Source organism: Alosa pseudoharengus, unplaced genomic scaffold (assembly GCF_046254945.1).
Source record: "Alosa pseudoharengus isolate Yale_2024_CS ecotype anadromous, Long Island Sound unplaced genomic scaffold, YU_APseudo_1.1 YU_APseudo_1.1_scf_8, whole genome shotgun sequence".
Lineage (NCBI taxonomy): Eukaryota > Metazoa > Chordata > Actinopteri > Clupeiformes > Clupeidae > Alosa > Alosa pseudoharengus.
Window position 1 is genome coordinate 35,154,702 of NW_027468870.1, and position 22,071 is coordinate 35,176,772.

At 41.7% G+C, this 22,071-nt stretch overlaps 1 protein-coding gene across 1 annotated transcript; it reads right to left on the reverse strand.

Annotated features, from left to right (window-relative positions):
• Positions 1-1,025: 1,025 nt before the first annotated feature.
• Positions 1,026-4,787, reverse strand: rom1a (retinal outer segment membrane protein 1a). Its single transcript, XM_076274992.1, has 4 exons — positions 4,638-4,787; positions 2,642-3,072; positions 1,925-2,171; positions 1,026-1,229 (listed from the first exon to the last, which is right to left on the reverse strand). The coding sequence occupies exons 1-4, from the start codon at positions 4,785-4,787 to the stop codon at positions 1,026-1,028; spliced, it is 1,032 nt and encodes a 343-aa protein (XP_076131107.1).
• Positions 4,788-22,071: the final 17,284 nt, after the last annotated feature.

Below are 22,071 nucleotides of genomic sequence, written 5' to 3' on the forward strand. Positions count from 1 at the left end.
TGGCTGTGCACGCATGCGTCTCTGTATGTATGTGTACTTGTCTGGGTCTGGCCATACAGTAGACCTGAGAATCTTACTATTTGTGATTTGTGTGTGTTCCTGCTATTGAGATATAGAATGGAAGTAAATCAATAGTATAATCAGGAGTTCGGGGCTCCTGACATACTGTTGGGAAAAATGTCACCCCTTATATTACATTAAAATAAATGTACAAAAAGCAGATGTATAAATATAGAAAAGAATGCACACCCTCTGAGGTGCTGGCAAGGGGAAATAAAATTTAAAAAAAACAAACAAAAAAAAAACTTTGTCGCCACACACTATCTCTTAATTCTTTACCATTCTTTTCAAAAAGCAGATGACTCAAAAGGCAGTTTAAAAACCTCAACATTTATTATGCAAGAATACAGTACTGTATTTTTTCTTCAGTTACATAGCAGAGCAATGAGTCACTACAGCCAGCGTTTTATAATTTAACAGGATTCTTGTGTTGCTTAACACACAAATAGATTTTTGTTGTTGGTGTTGTTGTCAGTGCTAAGGTTGAAAAATGAACATAATTAAAAGCCAGATGAATATTGGCCAATTTAGTTTCCCCAATAATGATGATAATAACCACACTAATGAAGTATAAAAATGGAGCAGACTTTGTGCCCGATCAGTAATTCTCTTCACTGTGATCCCAGTTTGATTGGTGCTAAAGACAAAGTCAATAAACTGCATAAAAAGGTAGGTCATCAACTGCGTATAAAATGTTTCAACATTATTTTTTGTTTTATTTCACCATTGACATTAAATTACTTTATGGGGAAATAGTCAACATTTTACTCAGGCTCCACTGAAGACGGTATATGTTGGGCAAACTGTACAGCACCTTCTTTCCAGACAGGAATGCTCACTTAAGTTAAGTGATATCAGGAGGTTGTTGCATTTCAATTTTTACCAGTACCAATTCAAATATTCATTTGGGTATCACAACATCACTTCCACTATTGAAACATAAAAGATGATGGCCATCTTGAGTCTCAGGCAGGTGCAGACCCTTCTTCATCCTCAGAGGACACCTGGTTCATCGGAAGGAGTTTGAGCACAGGCTCCAAATACTCCATCACTGTCTCCTTCACGCTCTTTTCCAGGAGGTACCCCTCTGATTCGGCCTCTACGTTCTCCTGGCCCTCCAGGGCCTCCAAAGATGTCTGCAGGAACCTGAGACTGGCCAGGACTGAGCTCTGTATAGGGCAAGATAAATATGGAAGAAGGTGACGTGATTTTATGATAATTAGAGGTCGGGGCTTTGTTGGTGAAAGTAATTATTCAATGATTCGTTTTTTAGTTGTTTTTATTTTTACAAATTCACAATCTGAGTAACCTTACAAAACTGTATATGTATTCATTTGTTTACTTTTTGTAGTTTTTAGAAAGTGTCTACACTACAATGTAGCTTTTCATGTTCATGTTCATGTCCACTACCTAGCAGTCTCACAAAGTTGTACATCTAAAATGTATATTTATTTAAAAAACACATCTGGATTATTTTTTTGTTTGAAAAAAATGCTACAACCCTTTAGGAGAGACTGTGACAAATTATGTTTGACAAACTCTTGCTTGACTCTTGATTGCTCCATCATAAAACATTTTTTTTATTCCTTGTTCAGCATTTACGATATGATACAATACGATACGATACAATACAATACGATACGTATCGATATGATATGATACTACTTTATCGTATCGTATCGTAAATGCTGAACAAGGAATACAAAAATGTTTCATCTGGAGAGGGGTTTTGGCACTATGTCTTATCTTATTGTGTGCACATCTAACAAAAATCTCCTTTCCAGAACATGGATCAAAACTGAATTCTTTGTCTCTATCCATTGTCACTGTACCACACTTTACTCTGTTTGTTCTCTACTCTCACCTGAAGCAGGAGGACAGAGAGCACAACTCCTCCGATGGTGTTCATCAGGCCCGCGTAGTAGCCAACCAGGGCCTCCCTGCACCCACGGAGGTAGATGTTGAGCTCCTCCGTCTGGTACTCATAGTTGTAGTGGGCAGTGTTGTTGGTCAGTTGGGCGTGGATGCAGGGTCGAGGGGAGCTGGGGTTGCAGCAGCTGAAGGGCACACCGTCGATCAGGTAACGTCCATCCACGTTGCTTTTGATGCGGCTGCCAGAGAAAAGATTGAATGGGTTGAGAAGATGAATTGACATTTTGTTTGATCTCTAGATGTTGGTATAGCATTCATATTATCCAAGTGGCTAATCTTGAATGAATGAAAATTTCCAACAAATCCTGAAATTCTCCATATTCAAAATATTCTTAACAAATACTTCAGTAGAAGTAATCGTTGCATGTGTGCTTTTTAGGGATAGAGTCTATTTCTATTTGGAAACACCACATTGCATACACATAAGCCGGTGATGAATAGTCTAGGCTTTTGGTATGTGATAGGTGGATTGAATGTGCTCAGGAATATGAATGGCTGCATGTGCTGTGGGCCATCCAACTCTACAGCTACTATTGCTTAATTGACTGTTACAGTACACGGACTGTTACATTGCCTGTTTGCCTATGTGCACCCTTGTTGCCTGTCTTCTTTCTTCCATATTTCTTATTTCAACACCCTTGTCACTCACTCTTTGACTTCCTTGGAGCTGAAGTCCAGGTAACGATTGCTGATCCACTGCACCTCGAACCAATCCCTGTAGTCGTCGTTGCCGCAGCATTCGAAATCCATTTGTAGGTGGTCGATGGTCTGCTTCTGGAAACAGCGGCCAGGTGTATCCGTGTCCTTGTAGTAGCGGATGCCGTTCCTAAGGCCGGTCTTCAGGGACGACTCCAGCGAGCCCTTCATGATGAAACTCAAGAGCATCGCCACGAACATGAGAATGGAGATGAACAGGGAAAAAGCGTAGTAGGGCTTCAGGAAGGTCTTCCACGCTGGGAAACGAGTCGGGTCCAGGGCATCCTGACAGATTCGTCCGGCAAAGTAGTTTATTCCCAGACCGCCAAGGCCCACCACCATAAGGGTGTGAGGTACGATGTAAATGGTAGTGGTTTCCATTACCTGCAGATAGGGAGCACCAACAATTTACTGGGTCATGTCTACAGGCAAGAAATGATTAATCCAAAATCTAGTGTCAACCTAATTCTTACAATGGAATATGTGGCTACCTTTGTTGTAACAACAGTGGGCTTATGGCTTTTTGTTGCTTTACATTTACACTTAAACTTCTTTAAACACTTAGCCTTAAGAACACTGTTTACTACATATAAACATCACAGTCATATCTAAACAGAACAATGAACACAGAAGTTTTAGCGTTAGCAACCAGGCACTCCATCTATGGGCTTTAATGAGTACTACCACGTGGTTCATCAGGCCTGCTGCAGGACCACTGAGCCTAAGAAGGTTACAAGGGAAAAACATCTACACTATGTTACATATGCCATTCATAAGAGACAATTTCTCACTTAGCACTAATCTCACTTGATACTGCTATGGAAATATATATTAAATAAATATATATATATATTTCCATAGCAGTATCAGATGCAAATATATATTCTGTCTATGAATATCTGACAATTTGTCAGAGGGGGGTATCATTATAAGGGGTGGGTTTGCTTCTGTTGTTCTTTTCTGAAATATCATTCTGTCAAAATACAACTGCTTTTCAATTACTTCCATTGAAGTTACATAATGTAGTAGGAAAACGGATAGACAATTAGTTGTCCTCAAATTGATCAAATTTAGAGTAACATTAGCGTTGTTGTCCTCTGCCAGACAACATCAGCAAAGCCCTCTAATAAGAACTTCATGAGTGGTTTGTGCATGTGACAAGGATGAGAAGCATGGATGCCCTTCTCCATTAAAATTTGGTTGGTTAGTATGTTAACACAGTTTCCATTGTGGCTGTTGGTTACAGAGCCTAATGCATTCCTGGATAACTTCCTGTTAAGTATTTTAGTGTTTCTTTATCATAATGAAATGGAATCTGACATATAATTTCTTAAAAGAAAAAAATATTAATTCAAATATATGTAAATTGTAAATCAACATGCAACTATTGCTGAAGATGGTTCTTAATAACTTGTCAACCACTATAGTTAAACAAATCTAAATGTAACCTCCTTTCTGTGAGCTCGTTTCGCCTAGGCCTCTACATGGGTTTCATATGCAGGCTGATTATAATACAGCCGTCCCAATATGACAGCTCATCATGGAGGACAGCTCCACCATAATCTCATTAACAGCTTAAACAATATTTATATTCACGTTGGTTAATGTCAATGACACATTCTACATTCTTTATGTTTTCACATTATACACTTGACAGTTATATTGAGTTTTCAAATCCTGATATTATAGTAACATTGTACATTCTTGAACTTCACCTAAAAGGAAACAATGGATGGGGATAAATAACTGAAGGACAAATGAGGATGATGTAATGATATCATTTAGCATAATATACCTCATACTCTCAATCACAGTCACAATTGTAATCAAAATGATTAAATGTTAAATACTTATATCCAGATATCAAAATGATCTAGATAATAATTAAAAAATATCATCCACCATTGCCGTTAATGGCCAAGAATTAAACCTTAGAATTGATATGCTACCTCAGCCCTTTTGCGTAATTCAATTTTGAGGAAACAACCCAGGAAGAAGATGATTGATCCTGCCATCGTGGCTGCCCAGGAGAGCAGCCATAGGCTCTGGGCTAGCTTCACCCTCTTCTGGAAGGTGAACTTCATCGGCATCAACACCATTTTGGAGGCCTCCTCGTAAGAGATTGTCCCGTAGAGGAGAACTTAAAGGGGAGACGATCAGACGACTCAGTGGAGGACAGGAGCCGGAGGACTGGGTGGACGCACGTCTGTCCAGTAGTGAAGGCAAAAGCTTGACAATAAATAAATAAATTTTATTTATTGGCTTTGATTCTTCCAATTGGACAAAGTGAATCACAAGCTAAAAAAATGCTCAAAAAAAGTAGGCTCTTCTTTTTTCCTGGAAATTTTTCCTTTCTTAAATCCGTACTCCACTCTTGATGATATTCCACAATCCGTTTGGTGAATCCCCTAAGCACTTGCCAAAAACACGGAAGTGATGCCCCTCGGCCCGGAGTGTGTTACCCTTGCATCTCTGTGCCCATGCTTGGGTGAGACACACTGGATTGGGCCAAAGCTGCAGGACTTGGGCATCTTACCTCTAATCCTTTACCTATCCTATTAAACGCCCCTTTCCAATGGGAATCCAGGCCACTGTCTGCTCAGCAAACTAAGCCCGTCCACCTCTGTAGTAAGGGAGGAGGCCGTGAGTTTGACCATCAGACAAGCAAAGGTACCAAGACAAAGTAGTAGGAAGAGCAAACAAGAAGAGAACTAGCAAGCTCATTTTCAGTGATGGGGGACGTGCCTCAGATGTGTATTTAGGAAAAGGATTTATAAATCATATAGCTCCCTGCATAAAACCTGAGTACCATGTCTTATTACCACATCTATGGTATTCTGGTTGTGCCTGAAAATACCCAAATACACAATCTTTCATTGTGTGTTCATTAATAACATATAAAAAGTAAGGGCGAGCGAGATAGAGAGATAGAGAGAGAGAGCAGTGGTGACTGTGAACATGAGAGTGAAAGTGAGGATAATCCTGTAAAGCTGTAGTAACGAGCTCATTAGAGTGAGTTAACAGATTGTGTTGTATACCGTCTGTGGTCTCTAGTGTGAGTGAATGATAACTGAATTGAAGCCATAAAAATATTTTTTGGCAATCAAAGTTCTAGCAACCAAAATGACTGAATTCAGACATATTTCATCTTGTTTATTGATGCTTAATATGCAGCAATGACACACAATAGTTAATATTTTATTATACAGGCAGGTATCTGGGAAAACTAATTACATATAAGCACAAAATGAGCACAGGATCATTAAAGAGCAGTGGATCTCCCTTCAAACCTTTTCACAGTTTTGTGAAGAAGACAATGGTTATATTTCTTTGTACTTTTCAACACATGTCCATGAACATGTCCACATATGGCTACTGAAGATGGATGGTCAGGGAATAGAAGGGAAGTGAGGAAAAGAAAAGAACAAAGAAATAAAGAAGCAGGAAATGATGTCATTGCACAGTGTTATGCCTTATAACATAAACAGCAGCAGCACTCGGTTTGGGAACACAAGGTTCTCGTTTTATCAAGAACCCAGTGTTTAAAACAGCCCTCTTCAGACTGACTGAAAGCACACAATATATAGTTTACCTCTATTGCTAAGGTGGCTCTAAAGTGAAGCAAAGTGGACTCTTTAGAAAGATATTTCCATATTTTCTAATTTTTCTAATTCTTTTAAAATGAGAACAGCAGAGTTACACATTGAAGTTATAGCCACTAATTTTCACACATTTCTAAATTACATTCATTCCCTAAAATCACATAAATCCATATATAGAACCCATTGTATATTTGGAGTTCACTTTTAATAATACATTATTTAAGCATTACGTGGTATTTGTGAGTGTGTATGTAAATATGTTGCTACGTAGATCACTATAATGTTAATGGATTGTGTGGTTATAAGCTTTTAATAGTACATGTATACATGTTCTACTCAAAACACAAATTAAATATAAGAACATGTACAGCCATTTACAAGCGCAAACTTACTCTCTGAGATTAAGTGTATCACATACTCATGTGAATCAATATCAATCACATCAATCAATTCTCAAATGTTCTTTGATAAAAGAAGATTAAACTCTCTAACCCCCAACTGTACACACCTCTGTATAGTAGTTACAACTAAGTTCACAATTGCTGTAGCCAGGGGGGTATATAAGTAATAAGGGCTTTATGAACTATTTCACAATCTTCAAAGTCATAAAAGACTATGTTAATGTACTGCTCAGCTCTTGTACATTAAACATATCTTGATCTGAATACTTTAGTATTCACTACTATTCACTATGCTATTCACATTTATATTTGAGTGGGAATCAGATCTTCAAGAAGCTAAAGTTACAACTACGTACACAACATGTACATTTGATGACTTTTTTTAAACTTTCATCTCCACTGTATATCCACTGAGAGAGAGAGAGAGCTCTTCATTACAGTATCTTGGCTTACATTGTTCTCTGCGGGGGCAAACTGTGAGAGACTTCACTGTAAGATCTCCACTCAAATGACATGAGCGGCCGAAGTAGAACTGTGTATCCAAGGGTGATCGATTGAATCAAAGTGATGCGCTCCTGTTTGATGTTGTCTCTGGAGGACTTCAAAGCTGCTCCTCAGTGCAGAGCCAAGAACGACTGCAAGGATGCATCTTTGATTATGAAGAGAGAGGCCTAATCATTATGCTCTACATATCTGCAAACTAAAGTGGCAGTCTCTCAAGCCCTCCATGGTGGACTGGGCTGAAAATGTGGATTTTACCTGCTTAAGCTGCTTCAAATGGTGAAACTGACTGGATTTTGTACAGCATTATTTCCCCTTTGAAGCCAGTGTGCATTCTCTGTTCAAATGGATCAGACTTTTGGATGTGTTCATAACTCACATATCCCTTCAGTCTAAAACGATCAGGCTGTACCCCAGCTCACAGTTTGGTCCGCTCCCCGTTTAGTACTTCCTCTGCCACCCCTGACGGTGTCTGGCTGATGTAATGGTGGAGCAACCGCTCAGCCTCCTGGAGGGTGCTCAGTCTGGCTGCACCAACTCCCCCTCCTCCTGCTCCTCCACCTCCACCTCCAACCATGCCATGCCTGTGGCCGTCCCTCCAACTGAGGACGATCTTGGCCTCCTCCTCGACATACTCCGCGGCGCCTCCGTGGAGGTCCATGACTGCCTCACTGCCCTTCATGTGCCCCTGGAGCTCGTGCAGCGCAAGCCCCGCGTCGCTGATCTTCTCCATGCTGGCCGAGAGGATGCGTATGGGCGAGCCGAACTTGCGGGACGGCGGGGAGTGACGGTCGTCGTCTTCGGGGTCGCCGTGAGACGTCTGGAAGGAGGTGGGGCTGACGTCGTCCGTGGGGATGGGCAGGGTCTCCGGGTGGACGGTGAACTGGAGGTGGGGGATCTGCAGCGGGCGAGGCGGGTACTGGCGAACCGTTTCCTCGCCACCCGACTCGCTCTCCGTGTCGCCCTCCACCCACCGGCCCGGATGGCTGCTGATCCAGGTCAGGATGGCCGTGCCTTCGCGGTGGCCAATCGGCACGCAGTGGCGCTCCTCGTCTCCCATCTCTGACCAATCAGATTCCTCTTCCTCTGGAACAGGTCCCAGGGGCTGGTCGTCTCCAGCCTTGTCATAACGGCTGTGGTCCATGAATTGGACGGGAGGGGGTGCGGCTGGGGGCATGATCTGATTTGCTGCTTCATCTGATTGTAATTGTTTTTCCATGGCTCCCTGCAACATGGGTGTTACCTATGGGGGGTGATGAAGAGGTAGGCTAACTAATTAAATTGTCTAAATGTACAGTTCAATAAGGAATAATCAATAATTCCACAGCCCATAATGCACCTAGAGAACTACTGTAGGGACACGCAGTGTATGTTACATTTTTTATAATATGCATGGTTGAAGTCATTACTAGACAATTCATGACTAAAATAATCTAACCAGGCTACAGGTACTGTGTGACACCACCACCAAATCGATCCATGTCACTAACTAGAGCAAATATTCATGGTGGATTCGACCGTGAAATGAAATGAGTGGACAGACACTGACAGACATTGACAGAGACTGAGCACTATACACTGACAGATAAGGAGGACTATTAGTGTGTGTGTGTGTGTGTAAAGTAACAATTTGGCATATGTCTATCTACATGTGTGACAGAAAATTATTTTGTATGTCCATTCACCAAAAAAGAAAATCTTAAACAGTCTTACACATACACAGACTGCTGTTTTGTTTCTCTCAGATTTTTCTATTATTGGTGGAAAAAGTAGAGAAACTGTCCAGGGATTTTTGGTATGATGGTTTAGTATACTTTGGAACACCTGGATTCGTCCTGTACTCCCTGACAAACACCCACAGGGAAGAGAAAAGGGATGAAGACGAAGCTCATTTCATTTCAACAGTACGCATGAATCTCTCCCGTACTCTGTTCTGATTATGCGCACATTTCTTTTTTTTTTTTGCTTTTTTTCGTGGCTAGATCTTTTCATCACGAGGAGATCGAGTTCTCACGTTAATAGCCTCCAGGCTGTGAATGGTCGTCTTAGCAACAGCCAGCTGCTCTGTCAGCTGTGTGATGCGCTGGTTCATCTGATCACGTTCCACATCTACATTTCCAGCCTAATGACCAGCAGAGAGAGAGAGAGAGACAGAGAAAAAAAGTAAGATGGACATAGTCTAATCAGTAATACATTTACAGGCCAGAAAACTTCTCACTAGACACTTAATGGTTCAAGCTACCTCTCTTGTAGTACATTTGGAGCTTGAATTATTTACTGTATCTTCACCTCTGGTATCAACTGAGGTTACCCTTTCTTATAAGTATAGTATTAAGTATATATACTCTTTTGATCCCGTGAGGGAAATTTGGTCTCTGCATTTAACCGAATCCGTGAATTAGTGAAACACACACAGCACACAATGAACACACAGTGAGGTGAAGCACACACTAATCCCGGCGCAGTGAGCTACCTGCAACAACAGCGGCGCTCGGGGAGCAGTGAGGGGTTAGGTGCCTTGCTCAAGGGCACTTCACTTATATTGTTCTCTGATAAGATAACTAGTTAAGGAGGTCTTACCACACAATGAAGCTGCTTCTCCAGAAGGTGATTATTGTCCTGCGAGTAGGAGTAGCTGGAGTGCAGACTGAAAAGCAGCAAAGAGTCCATGAAGCAAAGAACGACTGAGTAACAGCCACAGAAACGAGATGAGATGTTTACATGGCAATGGAACAAAATAAACAACATCTCAATAAGACTTACCTCTTGAACCTGTCCATGAGGCTGCTGAGCTCTATTCGAGTCCTCTGGAGCTCACTCTCCAGAACCTGGTGGCCGGTTTTGAACTCGGCCCCCATGCACTCCATGCGAACCGCGGTCTGAAGTAAGGTGTGTTGGAGATCCTCATTCTGCTCTTGCAGAGCTCTGTTTCGAAAAGATAAATTTGAGACAGGTACATGTAGCTGGTGCAAAGGATATTTCTATTCCACTGATTTTTTTAATATGCTTAAAGGAGAATTTCGGACATGTTTCACATAGATCCCTGATTCTCGAGGTCACCAAGGACTGTCATTATGAAAAGAAACACATAATCATAAACATAATCTTTTTTTCATACCGTCATTACTTGGTGACCTCGAGAAATAGAGATCATGTGAAAAATGGCTGGAATTCTCCTTAAATAATATCATTTAATTTAGCCATCAACTAGACTCACCTTATTTTTTCCACTTCTGATCCACTGTCCTGTAATAAATAAATTATTATTTATGTATTATTTAATTATTATGATGATTATTTCACTCTTTGAAGCCAATATTTACGAAATTTCCACTGACTGGAATTATTTTTTATAGAGACACAGTTAAATATTTTAGTGTATGTAGCTATTTAAAGACTGCACATAGATTCTTATTTTCATGACAGATGATCTGTCTGATAGAAGTAAGACACACTTGGTAGAAATTACTGAACACTGTGAGTTGTAAGTTTTAAATATGAGCGCATTACTGATGAATACATAGGTTATCCAGTGTGCTGGATTTAAAAAAAAAAAATATTTCACAGTTGACTGGAGAGCCTAATAAGATATAGCAGCATATGCATTGCTACATTACTAAATGCATCACTTACTCTGTAGGCAGGTGGGGGACCCACATAAGTAGGTGTTGGCTGATCATCTTGGCTCGTAGGACTAGCCGTATTTCTAGAGGAGCTGGATTTACTGGAGTGTGATTCCAACTCTGCACCGGGTGATGATGCCCTATGGCTTGGGGGGTGGTGTTTTGGTGAGTGTCTGTGTGGGCTATGATGGTCCCCTTCATGGTGGTGATGGTGGAGTGAATCTGTGTGGGAATGGTGATGGTGATGAGATTCAGGATGAGATTCAGAATCTTGGTGGTGATGGTGGTGGTGGTGGTGTTCAGAGTCAGGATTGTGATGATGGTGATGGTGGTCACCTGAGTGGGAGTGATGGTGGTCAGATCCGTGGTGATGTTCAGAGTCAGGATGTGGATGGTGGTGATGGTGGTGATCACCGGAATGGGAGTGGTGGTGTTCATGTCCATGGTGATGCTCATGGTGACCATGGTGATCACCTGAATGGGAGTGATGGTGTTCAGATCCAGGGTGATGGTGGTGAAGATGGTGGTCACCTGAATGGGAGTGATGCTCAGATTCTGTATGATCAAGATCACTTGAGTGAGAGTGATGGTGTTCAGATCCATGGTGATGGTGGTGATGATGGTGGTCACCTGAATGGGAGTGATGCTCAGATTCTGTATGATCGAGACCACTGGAGTGAGAATGATGGTGTTCAGATCCATGGTGACCATGGTGATCACCTGAATGGGAGTGATGGTGTTCAGATCCAGGGTGATGGTGGTGAAGATGGTGGTCACCTGAATGGGAGGGATGGTGGTGGTGACCATGGTGATCACCTGAGGGGGAGTGAGGGTGTTTAGATTCTGTATGGTCAAGATCACCTGAGTGGGAGCCATGGTGTTCAGATCCATGGTGATGCTCATGGTGACCATGGTGATCACCTGAATGGGAGTGATGGTGTTCAGATCCAGGGTGATGGGTGTGGTGATGTTCAGATTCTGGGTGATGGTGGTGGTGATGATGGTGATCACCTGAATGGGAGTGGTGGTGTTCAGATTCTGTATGGTCAAGATCACCTGAGTGGGAGCCATGGTGTTCAGATCCATGGTGATGCTCATGGTGGTGATGATCACCTGAGGGGGAGTGAGGGTGTTCATGTCCGTGGTGATGCTCGTGGTGGTGATGATGACCTGAGGGGGAGTGAGGGTGTTCATGTCCGTGGTGATGCTCGTGGTGGTGATGGTGATCACCTGAGGGGGAGTGAGGGTGTTCAGATTCTGTTTTATCGAGATCACTTGATCGGGAGTGATGGTGTTCAGATCCATGGTGATGGTCATGGTGACCATGGTGATCACCTGAATGGGAGTGATGGTGTTCAGATCCAGGGTGATGGTGGTGGTGGTGGTGGTGATGGTCACCTGAATGGTTTTCAGACTCTGTATGATCAAGACCACTGGAGTGAGAATGGTGGTGTTCAGATCCATGGTGGTGGTGATGATGGTGATCACCTGAATGGGAGTGATGCTCAGATTCTGGGTGGTGGTGGTGGTGATGTTGGTGATGATCACCTGAATGGGAGTGATGCTCAGATTCTGGGTGGTGGTGGTGGTGATGTTGGTGATGATCACCTGAATGGGAGTGATGCTCAGATTCTGGGTGGTGGTGGTGGTGATGTTGGTGATGATCACCTGAATGGGAGTGATGCTCAGACTCTGTATGATCAAGATCACCTGAGTGGGAGCCATGGTGTTCAGATCCATGGTGATGGGTGTGGTGATGTTCAGATTCTGGGTGATGGTGGTGGTGATGATGGTGATCACCTGAATGGGAGTGGTGGTGTTCAGATTCTGTATGGTCAAGATCACCTGAGTGGGAGCCATGGTGTTCAGATCCATGGTGATGCTCATGGTGGTGATGATGGTGATCACCTGAATGGGAGTGATGGTGGTGGTGACCATGGTGATCACCTGAATGGGAGTGGTGGTGTTCAGATTCTGTATGGTCAAGATCACCTGAGTGGGAGCCATGGTGTTCAGATCCATGGTGATGCTCATGGTGGTGATGATCACCTGAGGGGGAGTGAGGGTGTTCATGTCCGTGGTGATGCTTGTGGTGGTGATGGTGATCATCTGAATGGGTGTGGTGGTGGGGGTGGTTACCTGAATGGGAGTGGTCGTCTTCAGTCTCCACGTGGTGTTGGTCAGACTCTGTGTGATGATGGTGGTGTTGATGCTCAGAGTGGTGCGGGTGCTTGTGGTGTGACTTGTGATGGTGCGCCTTGTGATGGTCGTGCAGGGCAGATTCCAGATCAGGGTGAGAGGAAGAGTAAGACACAGTGTGGGAATGAGAGGAGGAGTGGTGAGAATGGGGCGAGTGATGGTGAGAGTGAGAGTGGTGATGGGAGCCGTGGCGAGAGTGGTGCTCAGAGTGATGGTGGTGGTGTTGACCTGGGCTGTGGTGGCCCTTATGGCCGTGGTGGTGATGGTGGTGGTGATGGGAGGAAGAAGGGGAATGGTGTCCATGGTGATGATGGTGACGAGATGGAGAAGGGGAAGGGTGGCGGGACGGATGGCGGCTGTGGGGCGTTGAGGAGCGGGAGTGGTGGTGTTTCGGTGGGTGAGAAGTCATTTCTGATTCAGAGCTCGATCCGTCTGACGAGTCGCCTCCGTGATGATGTTTGTGTCCCTTGCGACCATGCTTCACGCTGGAGGCACGACTGCGCGAGGGACTAGTGCTTGCATCAGTTTGGCTGCTTGGACTGTGATGTCGATGTTGACGATGACCTTTCAGGCTGTGTTGATGGTGCTTGTGGTGGTGTGGCTTTGAGTGGTGCTTGCTGGAATGAGAATGCTTGCTGGAGTGAGAATGTTTACGGGAACGAGGGTGTTTGCTAGAGCGTGAGTGCTTGCTCGTATGAGTGGGAGCACTGGATGTCAAAGAACTGACACTTTCTGGGCGACTAACTGGACGACTACTTGGCCTACTTCCTGGTTTGGATTCTGACCTGGGTGACTTGGAGGCCCGGCCGGGACTAGGCGACCTGTGGGTGTTGGGAACTCCAAGAGAAGTTAACCGAGAGGGACTCAACACCTGCCTGGTGATCTCATTCAGGAAAGCAGAGAACTTGCTTTTCTCCTTCAAAAGGTCCTTCTTGGTTTGGTCCTTCCTCTTCCGAGTCGCATGCTCATCATAATGGGCCTCGTCGTCCTCCTCTCGTTTATCGCGCTTACGGGACAGAACTTCCATTGATTTAGCCTTTCGCATATTTCCTTTGCCGTTTTTTTTCAAGTTGCTTTTCGCCAGGGCATGGCGTGAGGACTTTCTCTTGTGCCTCCTGTGTTCATTCCCGTCATCCAGTAAAGGCAGTGAATCTTCAGCATCATCTTCTTCAAAGCCTCTCTTACCCCTGGTGATGTCTGTCAAGGAGAGTGAGTGTTGGGGTCCTCGTCCCTGTTTCTTCTTCTTCTTCTTTGGAAGTTTTGCGTTGTTCAGACTGCTCTCTGAGGACCAGCTGGAAGGTGAGGATGATGAAGAGGAGGAAGAGGATGACGAAGAGGTGGACGATGAGGAAGAGGAGGAAGAGGAGGAGGAAGAAGAACCTGAGGAGGAGGAGCTGGAACTGGAATTTGTGGAGGAGGATGAGGAGGAGGATGAAGATGAATCGGAGGAATCTGAAGAGCTGGAAGAGTCAGATGAGCTTGATGAGCTGAGAGAAGAGTTGGAGGAGGTGACTGAAGCTTTAGGATGGGAGGCGACCTCTTGACTGCGATGATGCTGTTTGTGACGATGGTGATGACGGTGAAGGGGCTTGTCGGAGGATCCATGATGGGGTTTATCATGGTGGTGTTCATGGCTGTGGTGGCCATGATGGTGGTGAATGCTGTCACCTTCTGATTTCACATGGCTGCAATGAGAATAGAGAAGTTACACTGACTGTCATAACATAACTTATTGCACACGCAGATAGGATTCATTTGTGCATGAGTATTAAAGCTATTAGAAGTTCTTGTGCAAACCAACACTTATAATTAACCACCAATAATGTACTTTACCTTATGTTTTCATACAATTTAATTTCTTGTATGGAACTATTGGGCCTCTAGAAACATTGCCTTCTGTCTGAAACATATATAGTATGGCCGTAACAGCAAGCAGATAACAGATAAATACATGATAATAAAAACAAAATGCACCTCTAAATTAGCTTCCTGGTGTGTGATATGTACAGCTCCTCATTGGACATGATTAAGACCACAATGATACTGTTTTAAGTGTGATTCCTGAAATTGACATTCCACATTACCACACTCAAATGATTATCTCTGTGTTATTCAGCGAGTATTAAAGCCATGCTATGCAGAGTCCTCTGTGTGCTTATTGCTTGGTGTTGTGTGCTTATTGCTTAGTGCTGTATGCAAAAGAGTCAGCCAAGATATTTGAGCTATGAAGAATACTGAATAAAACATGTGAAGTAATCAATGCCATGAAACATTTCTGTTCGTCTTCATTTTACGTTTCTAACATTCATGTTGTAAGTGGGCAAGGACATCTACTGAAATCTATAAACCTTGAACCTTATTATTCAGATTCAAGCTGTCCTGTTTTTTTTAAAGCCAGAGATAATCTTCTAAAGATGAGGTTCATTTTTTCTCAAGACTTATCTACAGTAGCATGATATGGAGATTCTAGTAATGCAAAATAATAACCAAATAGATTTTTATCAAGACATTTCATTTAGCCTTTAGTGTCTGCATTCTCTTTGCAGTTTTGGCAACTACTCAAATTGTCAGAATGTGGATAACTAAGTGCGTAGAAAAGTGAATAACAGTTTGCACTCCTCATATTCTGTACGTTGCTTTTCACATATTCAAACCTAAAATCATTTTAGAGTTGAGGGTTTGTATTATCTAATAGAAAATCTATACTGCCACATACTGACTCAGTGTTTTCACAAGGTACTCATACATGTACTCCTCCTTCCTGTCATACCACATACAGTAGCTAGTCATTCAATGCAAAGGCTTGGTTTTGTGACAGTCCCCCTGGTATTTCCTGTGTCATTACTGAAAGAAATGGTGCAGTCTTCATGACGTTCTTTCTAAAGATGTAAAATGTTACTTACAGCTGACTCTCCTGGTTGTCCTCCCAGTGTGAATCTCTGTGGTGATGTGTGTGGTGATGCTCTTGCTGGTGGTGGTGTGGATGGTGGCGGTGGTGAGAGTGGTGATGGTGCTGGCCATGGTGGTGGTGGTGCTGGTGTGGTTGGGCCATCTCCGCAGGCACGCGCTTGCTCTTGGGATGATCATGCACAGGGGTTAGAAACCTCTCCAGCAACTGCTGCTTCCCAATTCCCAAGTCCTCAAACACGTCTTTGTGCGGACCTAGACGGCTTTTTTTCTGATTGAAGAAAAATGTGGCTACAGAAGTTTGGTCTTGCTTTATTTTGTTTTGATATATTACTGCTACTTTGCTTACAACATTACCTGGTTAAAACAGAACAAAAACCACATCTTCCAGTCTGTTCAAATTATTCATCACCTTTGTTTTTTGTGTTGGTGCCCAAAATGATACATTTTGTAAATTATAAATTAAGCATAAAACATTATTCATATTTAATAAGTTAATTTAACTTATTAATATTTAATTATATGAATACAATTACATTTACTAAACAACTACAACATGCTCATCCTTATATGTCAAATAGTTTTTCATATCTGAAAAAGTTCTGTCAGAGATTTAAAAAGTCACAAATATATGTTAATAAGTGGACTTGAAACAACAATTTCCTCTTACCTTCACCATGGAAAATCTTTTGGAAAATCCCAAAACAGGAAAAACCTGAACGAATACTGTATGACAAATCTAGTAATTAATTATCTAATAAATCATTTAATTCAACAACAGATTCGTTCTCATAAACATTCGTTCTCATAAACAAGCCATTACATGCTTTACGAAGAGCTCTGATTAATCCAACAGATCCCACAAAATGACAAAGGCTGCAATTGTTCCAAGTGTTTTATTCAAAGAGGTATCCCCCTGAATCTAATAGACCTGATTTTTCCAGTGTCCAGGAAGGCGTGAAGGACATTTGTCAATAAAGCCAATATAGACCCAACAGCCCGAAGCACAACACACAGCAACATGAGAATAGATGAGGCCAGGACCTTCAGAAACGTCAAATATTAGTTTATTTTTGATTATACAACTACAAATTACACAGAAAATGCTGCAAATCTTTCCATTATCACATGCAGTAGATAATTTACAACTTGGGCTGTTTTAGTGTTATGGTGGTGGGCTCAGATTTCTGACTCGAACATGTGGGTGTTGTTTTTGTGTGGAAAAGAGCAAAGCTTAATACAGTTTTTGTCAGCAGAGGTTGGCTAGGGACATTGTATAATTGGCATGTTAAGGATTTTGATGAGGATAAAGTAAGTTCTTCAAAAAGTGTAAATGAAAGTTGCATTTCTGATATAGTCACTATTGAGAGTCAAAGCTCTCTGTGATACCATGCTTAGATGAACAGCTAAAATAAAAAAATCTTTGCAGTATTTCCGCTGCTTGGGGGCTTCTACGTGTACTGGACACGTGTTCACTATTGACCTCTGTGCCCCTATTATGTCAATGCGATGGTTCATGATAGCTCATAATGGAGATGGAATAATTGTGTGTCTCATTGAATTCCAATAAGTACTATGACAGGTTCAACCACAGTCACACACATGCAAATTTACTTCTGACAACTACTATATACCACAAAAAAAGCTACACCAATTCTACTGTTAAACAACACTAATCATTTTGACACTTAAAAATCAAAATAAGCATGACTAACATTCAAATGCTATACACTGTTTACACGGTTTGCTGATCATTTGAAAATAACTCTGAATGGTGCAACAGACCAGAGGACTCCTCCACAAATCAATGGCACCACTGCACTAGCGTGACCCTCTAAAGAGAGTGGAAGGTTATGCTCCTCTTCCAGTTAGTACAGACAGGTTGGCAACTTCATGTCTAAACACACTCATGTGATTATAACCCAGATGACAGGACTATTGCAGCTATCATGAAAGTGTAACACTCTTTAAAAACAAAGAAAAGAACTAATATTTTCCATGAATAATTTCATTAAGTAAATCATAAAAACTTGTCTAGCCTACACTTAAATAAGAGAAATGCAAGGAAAGGGGGGGGGGGGGGGGGGGGGGTTTTTGAAACTCGTTGAGGTCCGTTGAAGTCCTACAGTTTTCAAAGCAAGGGAAAAGGTATAGTAGCGATACCATTCTGGAATAAAGCTCTGATAGTTCTATATTTCTCTACTGAGAAGCAAAGCATAGACCTCCCACAGCAGTCTTAACAGATAATTGGGTCATATGAGGATGCAGTTGTGAGAGTATATTACCCCTTAGAAAGCTCCACTTGCATTATAGGCCTATAAAAACAACAGTGTCCTTGACAGTTGTAGGAATTTGATATCTTTCTTTAGAGATCTGTGTCTAATCCATAGACAGTAGGTCTAATTATTATTGTTTTTTAATGCTCTATTCTTCATGCATGGTGTTCTCTACAGTGGACGTATATTTAAACTTAATTTAAAACCACTGGATTTGCAATATTTACTTCAAACCACCAGTGGAGTGTCTCCTAAAACCTTTATGTACTGTGTGCATAAACATTGTCTTTAACTAGATGTACCGCATAGCGGTACAAAATATGACCGCCTGTACATTCATGCCGCGAAAATAAACCATATTAATGAATTTGTCTCCATCTTCTATTCCATCCCCCACTCTTGAAACTTTTGTGTAGGCTTGTTTGGAATGTGTGTTTGCAGCCGCACACAAAGTAGCCTACTGGCGCTGCAAAGGTGAATAGATTTGTAGCACTTGCCAAAAAATTTGTAGCATTGTTATAAAAACTTTCTAAACAATCTCTAAACAATCACAAGTAGGGCAGTTCATCACAGTCCATCCATTGCAACTGGACTGATGAAAGGTACACCTGTAGGCTACATTGTATTTGGGAAAGCAGCAGCATAATGTATTTATTTATTTATTATTATTAAACAAAACAATCCGTCAGTTCCATGCAGTTTTCAACAGCTATCAAGAAGAGAGGTCATGTCATGGATTTTTGTGAATGTTTCTTCTTCTACATATGCATATGTTTAGTCATCTAGTTCATATGATATTCAGCTTTATTGTCTATGCACAAATTAAATACCAGTAGTCTAAAACAAAATGCAGTTTTACCCAGTGGGGCAAATAACTGACATGTCCAAAAGGGTATTCATGAAATGTTTTGCTAGACTATTCATACACATCTTAATGGGCCAAGTTGAAGAGCTACTGTCCGTTATTGTTTGTGCAAATAATAGGCTGATTCATGTTCCCTTGCATTTTGCAACTATGAGGTCCATGGTTAGTCTGGCTTTCGCCAGACCAAGCTCAATCTTTTAAGAAGTCGAAAAAGAAATTGCCGGCAGATCAGGCTGAGTTCACCCAGCCTGTGCAAATCACAAATGAGTGATTATGGGCCAGGTTGATGTGGGCCCTTGAGACCACATACCATAAAAAAACATCTCTTGGCGAAAAGTTATATATTAAAAGTTTTGCATATCAGTAGTAATACATTTCACACAGCTGTGTGAATCACGGAAAGCGCAAATTAAGTGGACACTTCTAAATGGAACCTAATCCACTGTACAGTAGCTCAAGGTCTGTGGCTAAAGCAGCCACAATGAAAGCGCTATCATTGTTTGGATACTTCACACATGTTTTTAATCGCATAGACTACAACTAACAAGCTGGAATCAAAGCACATCAACTCCCCTCTCACTCCCTAAACACGCACTTCGAACAAACAAAAAGCGTCTCAGTCTCACGGTATAGGCAAAACTGTATCGGACCGGTGTAACGTTGGTACTAAATCATCCATCGCAAAGAATGATTTTTGTAGCACGTGCAACAAATATGTGTAGGTACTGCCCTGCCCTGGATAAATCTCTTAACGTGCGCTTTAAAACATTTGGTTTAAATGGAGATGTAGATCATCCCCGGTGCGTTAATAAATCTACATTGCGGCGAGTTGACACAAATGATTCACTTTGACGAATTTATGTAGTTTCAGTCATAGTTACTTTACTTTGAGCCATGCTCTTCCTTACTTGAATCACCTTTGAAAATAAAGGGTTGAAGTAGCCTATATGGGTGTTAGGGAGTGAACGTTGACTCAGATGCTTTTTGAGACTTTGAGCAGAAATGTCCAGCTCGGTGTTTAGGATGCATCATAGACAGGTTATCTTTCAGGAAGCCCATATATTTTTTCCATTAGAAAACCATCACGTAGCGAACGTGTTGTGGCTAACTCACTTAGCTCCTGTTAGTAGCCTAGGTCAGTGTTTTTCAACCACTGTGCCGGGGCACACTAGTGTGCCGTGAGAGATCATCAGGTGTGCCGCAGAAAATTACCCAAATGTCACTCACTGGTCCAGAAAAGCAACTGTTGCATCAAAGAATTTATAACCACATGCTCTCATTGATTGTATGATTGCACTATTTGTGGTATTCAGTATTCACAGAATCATCACATATCCAGTTCATAACAACAATTAAATTAGATAGTGACCTGCAAATGAAACAGAGGGCGCTTGTTTTATTAAGCAGGTCTTGCATAGAAGCCATAATAAGGCCATATCTGTGTATTATTTGAAATTTTAGGCTATGGTATGTTTATTTTTTCTTCACACAGGATGTTAGTGTGCCGTGGGACATTTTAAGTGTCAAAAGTGTGCCGTGGCACAAAAAAGGTTGAAAAACACTGGCCTAGGTTATGGTCATAAGCAAATGAGGTGAAAGTCGAAAGATACAATTAGTGGTGTTATCAATTTGCTTGGTAGCCTATAACCGCATTTATGGTTTTCTACAAATACATCAATAATCAAATTGGCCTCCATCACTCAACCAATGCTAACGGTAGCCTAACATTATTTTACCTACGTCCTAGGATATAACTTGTATAAGATTAACGTAGCCTACCTGCAGTAAAAACCAAGCATGTCCGATAAACATTCTCAGATTTATTTCGGCTTCAAGAAGAAATGGGAATTACATTTCATGTGGAAATCGTCCTATCCTTATTAGACGTTCTCTGCGGTAAACTATAGTCCTTGTAGGAAGCGTCCACTGTTTTTCCAACCCATTTTTAACTTCCAACAAAATTATGTCTCACTGCAACGATGCGCCATCTAGTGGACAAACGACTATGTATCGCCAATACTGGAAATGCAGCCATGATGATGATGATGAATATTTGGCTTTCCTTTCATCCTACTAAATTTGTAATTATGTATCGGCCATTCTAATTGCCGATAACGATAGTATGTGCATGCCTGTGTGTGTGTGCATGTGTATATGTGTGCACCGCCATCTACAGGCCAATGAGTGTACAGTCACTAAATGTACACATAACCTAAATTTTTTAAGACTTTTTCCGTAAAAGTCTAGTGGGGCTACATACCCACCAAATTTCATGTGCCCCGGTGTTTCGGTGTCCCGGGTATCGTTGACCAAAAATTCAGGAAGTAGATGACGGGAAAAAAAAACAAACAAAAAAAAAGCTGACAATCCCTATATGACCGCTTCGCTAGCTTCGCTAGCGGCGGTCATAATAATATTTGCAACTTGAGATATTGGATCATAAACCCAAAATGGCGGATGATAGTGGTCATGACCCTACAACCTCTGGGATATCAGTTAATTCATTTTATTCTACATGGTATGCAGGTAAAAAAAAATGTTTCTCATTAAGTATGTTGTAGGGAGTACTTTCATCAAAGTTTTATCAATATAAGTTTTGTACTTTTTTCCCTATGAGTGAAAATGTAGTGGATGTCATGCACCAATGGGTATATTTGATTTGATTATTTGATTATGAGGACCACATATGTAAATTTCATAAAATAGCTTCAAATTAATAATGTTATGTTAATATGCTCCTTGTTGGTGCCCCCCCCCATCCCAATCCTCCCCACCTTTCTTATGCAGCCCTTGCCACTTAATCTACTAAACCCCTCTTCTACTACACTGTCTACCCCTCTTCTACTACCCCCCCCCCCCCCCATAAATGCACAAATAGGCTGACACCAGACATAATTTCACTGCATTTCTTACATCCAGTAACTATATGCATGTGACAATAAACTTCCTTGTATCCTTGTATCCTTGTAAATCTTATTCAAAACAAAATTGTGAATTGTGAATATGCAA

What these genes read in the sequence shown, in the direction of transcription:
- rom1a (XM_076274992.1), bottom strand. Translation starts at nt 4,787, where the DNA reads ATGGTGTTGATGCCGATGAAGTTCACCTTCCAGAAGAGGGTGAAGCTA. An exon ending in AATTACGCAAAAGGGCTGAG is followed by an intron (nt 3,073 to 4,637) that starts GTAGCATATCAA and finishes CCCTATCTGCAG; the next exon opens with GTAATGGAAACCACTACCAT. An exon ending in AGCTCCAAGGAAGTCAAAGA is followed by an intron (nt 2,172 to 2,641) that starts GTGAGTGACAAG and finishes TTTCTCTGGCAG; the next exon opens with CCGCATCAAAAGCAACGTGG.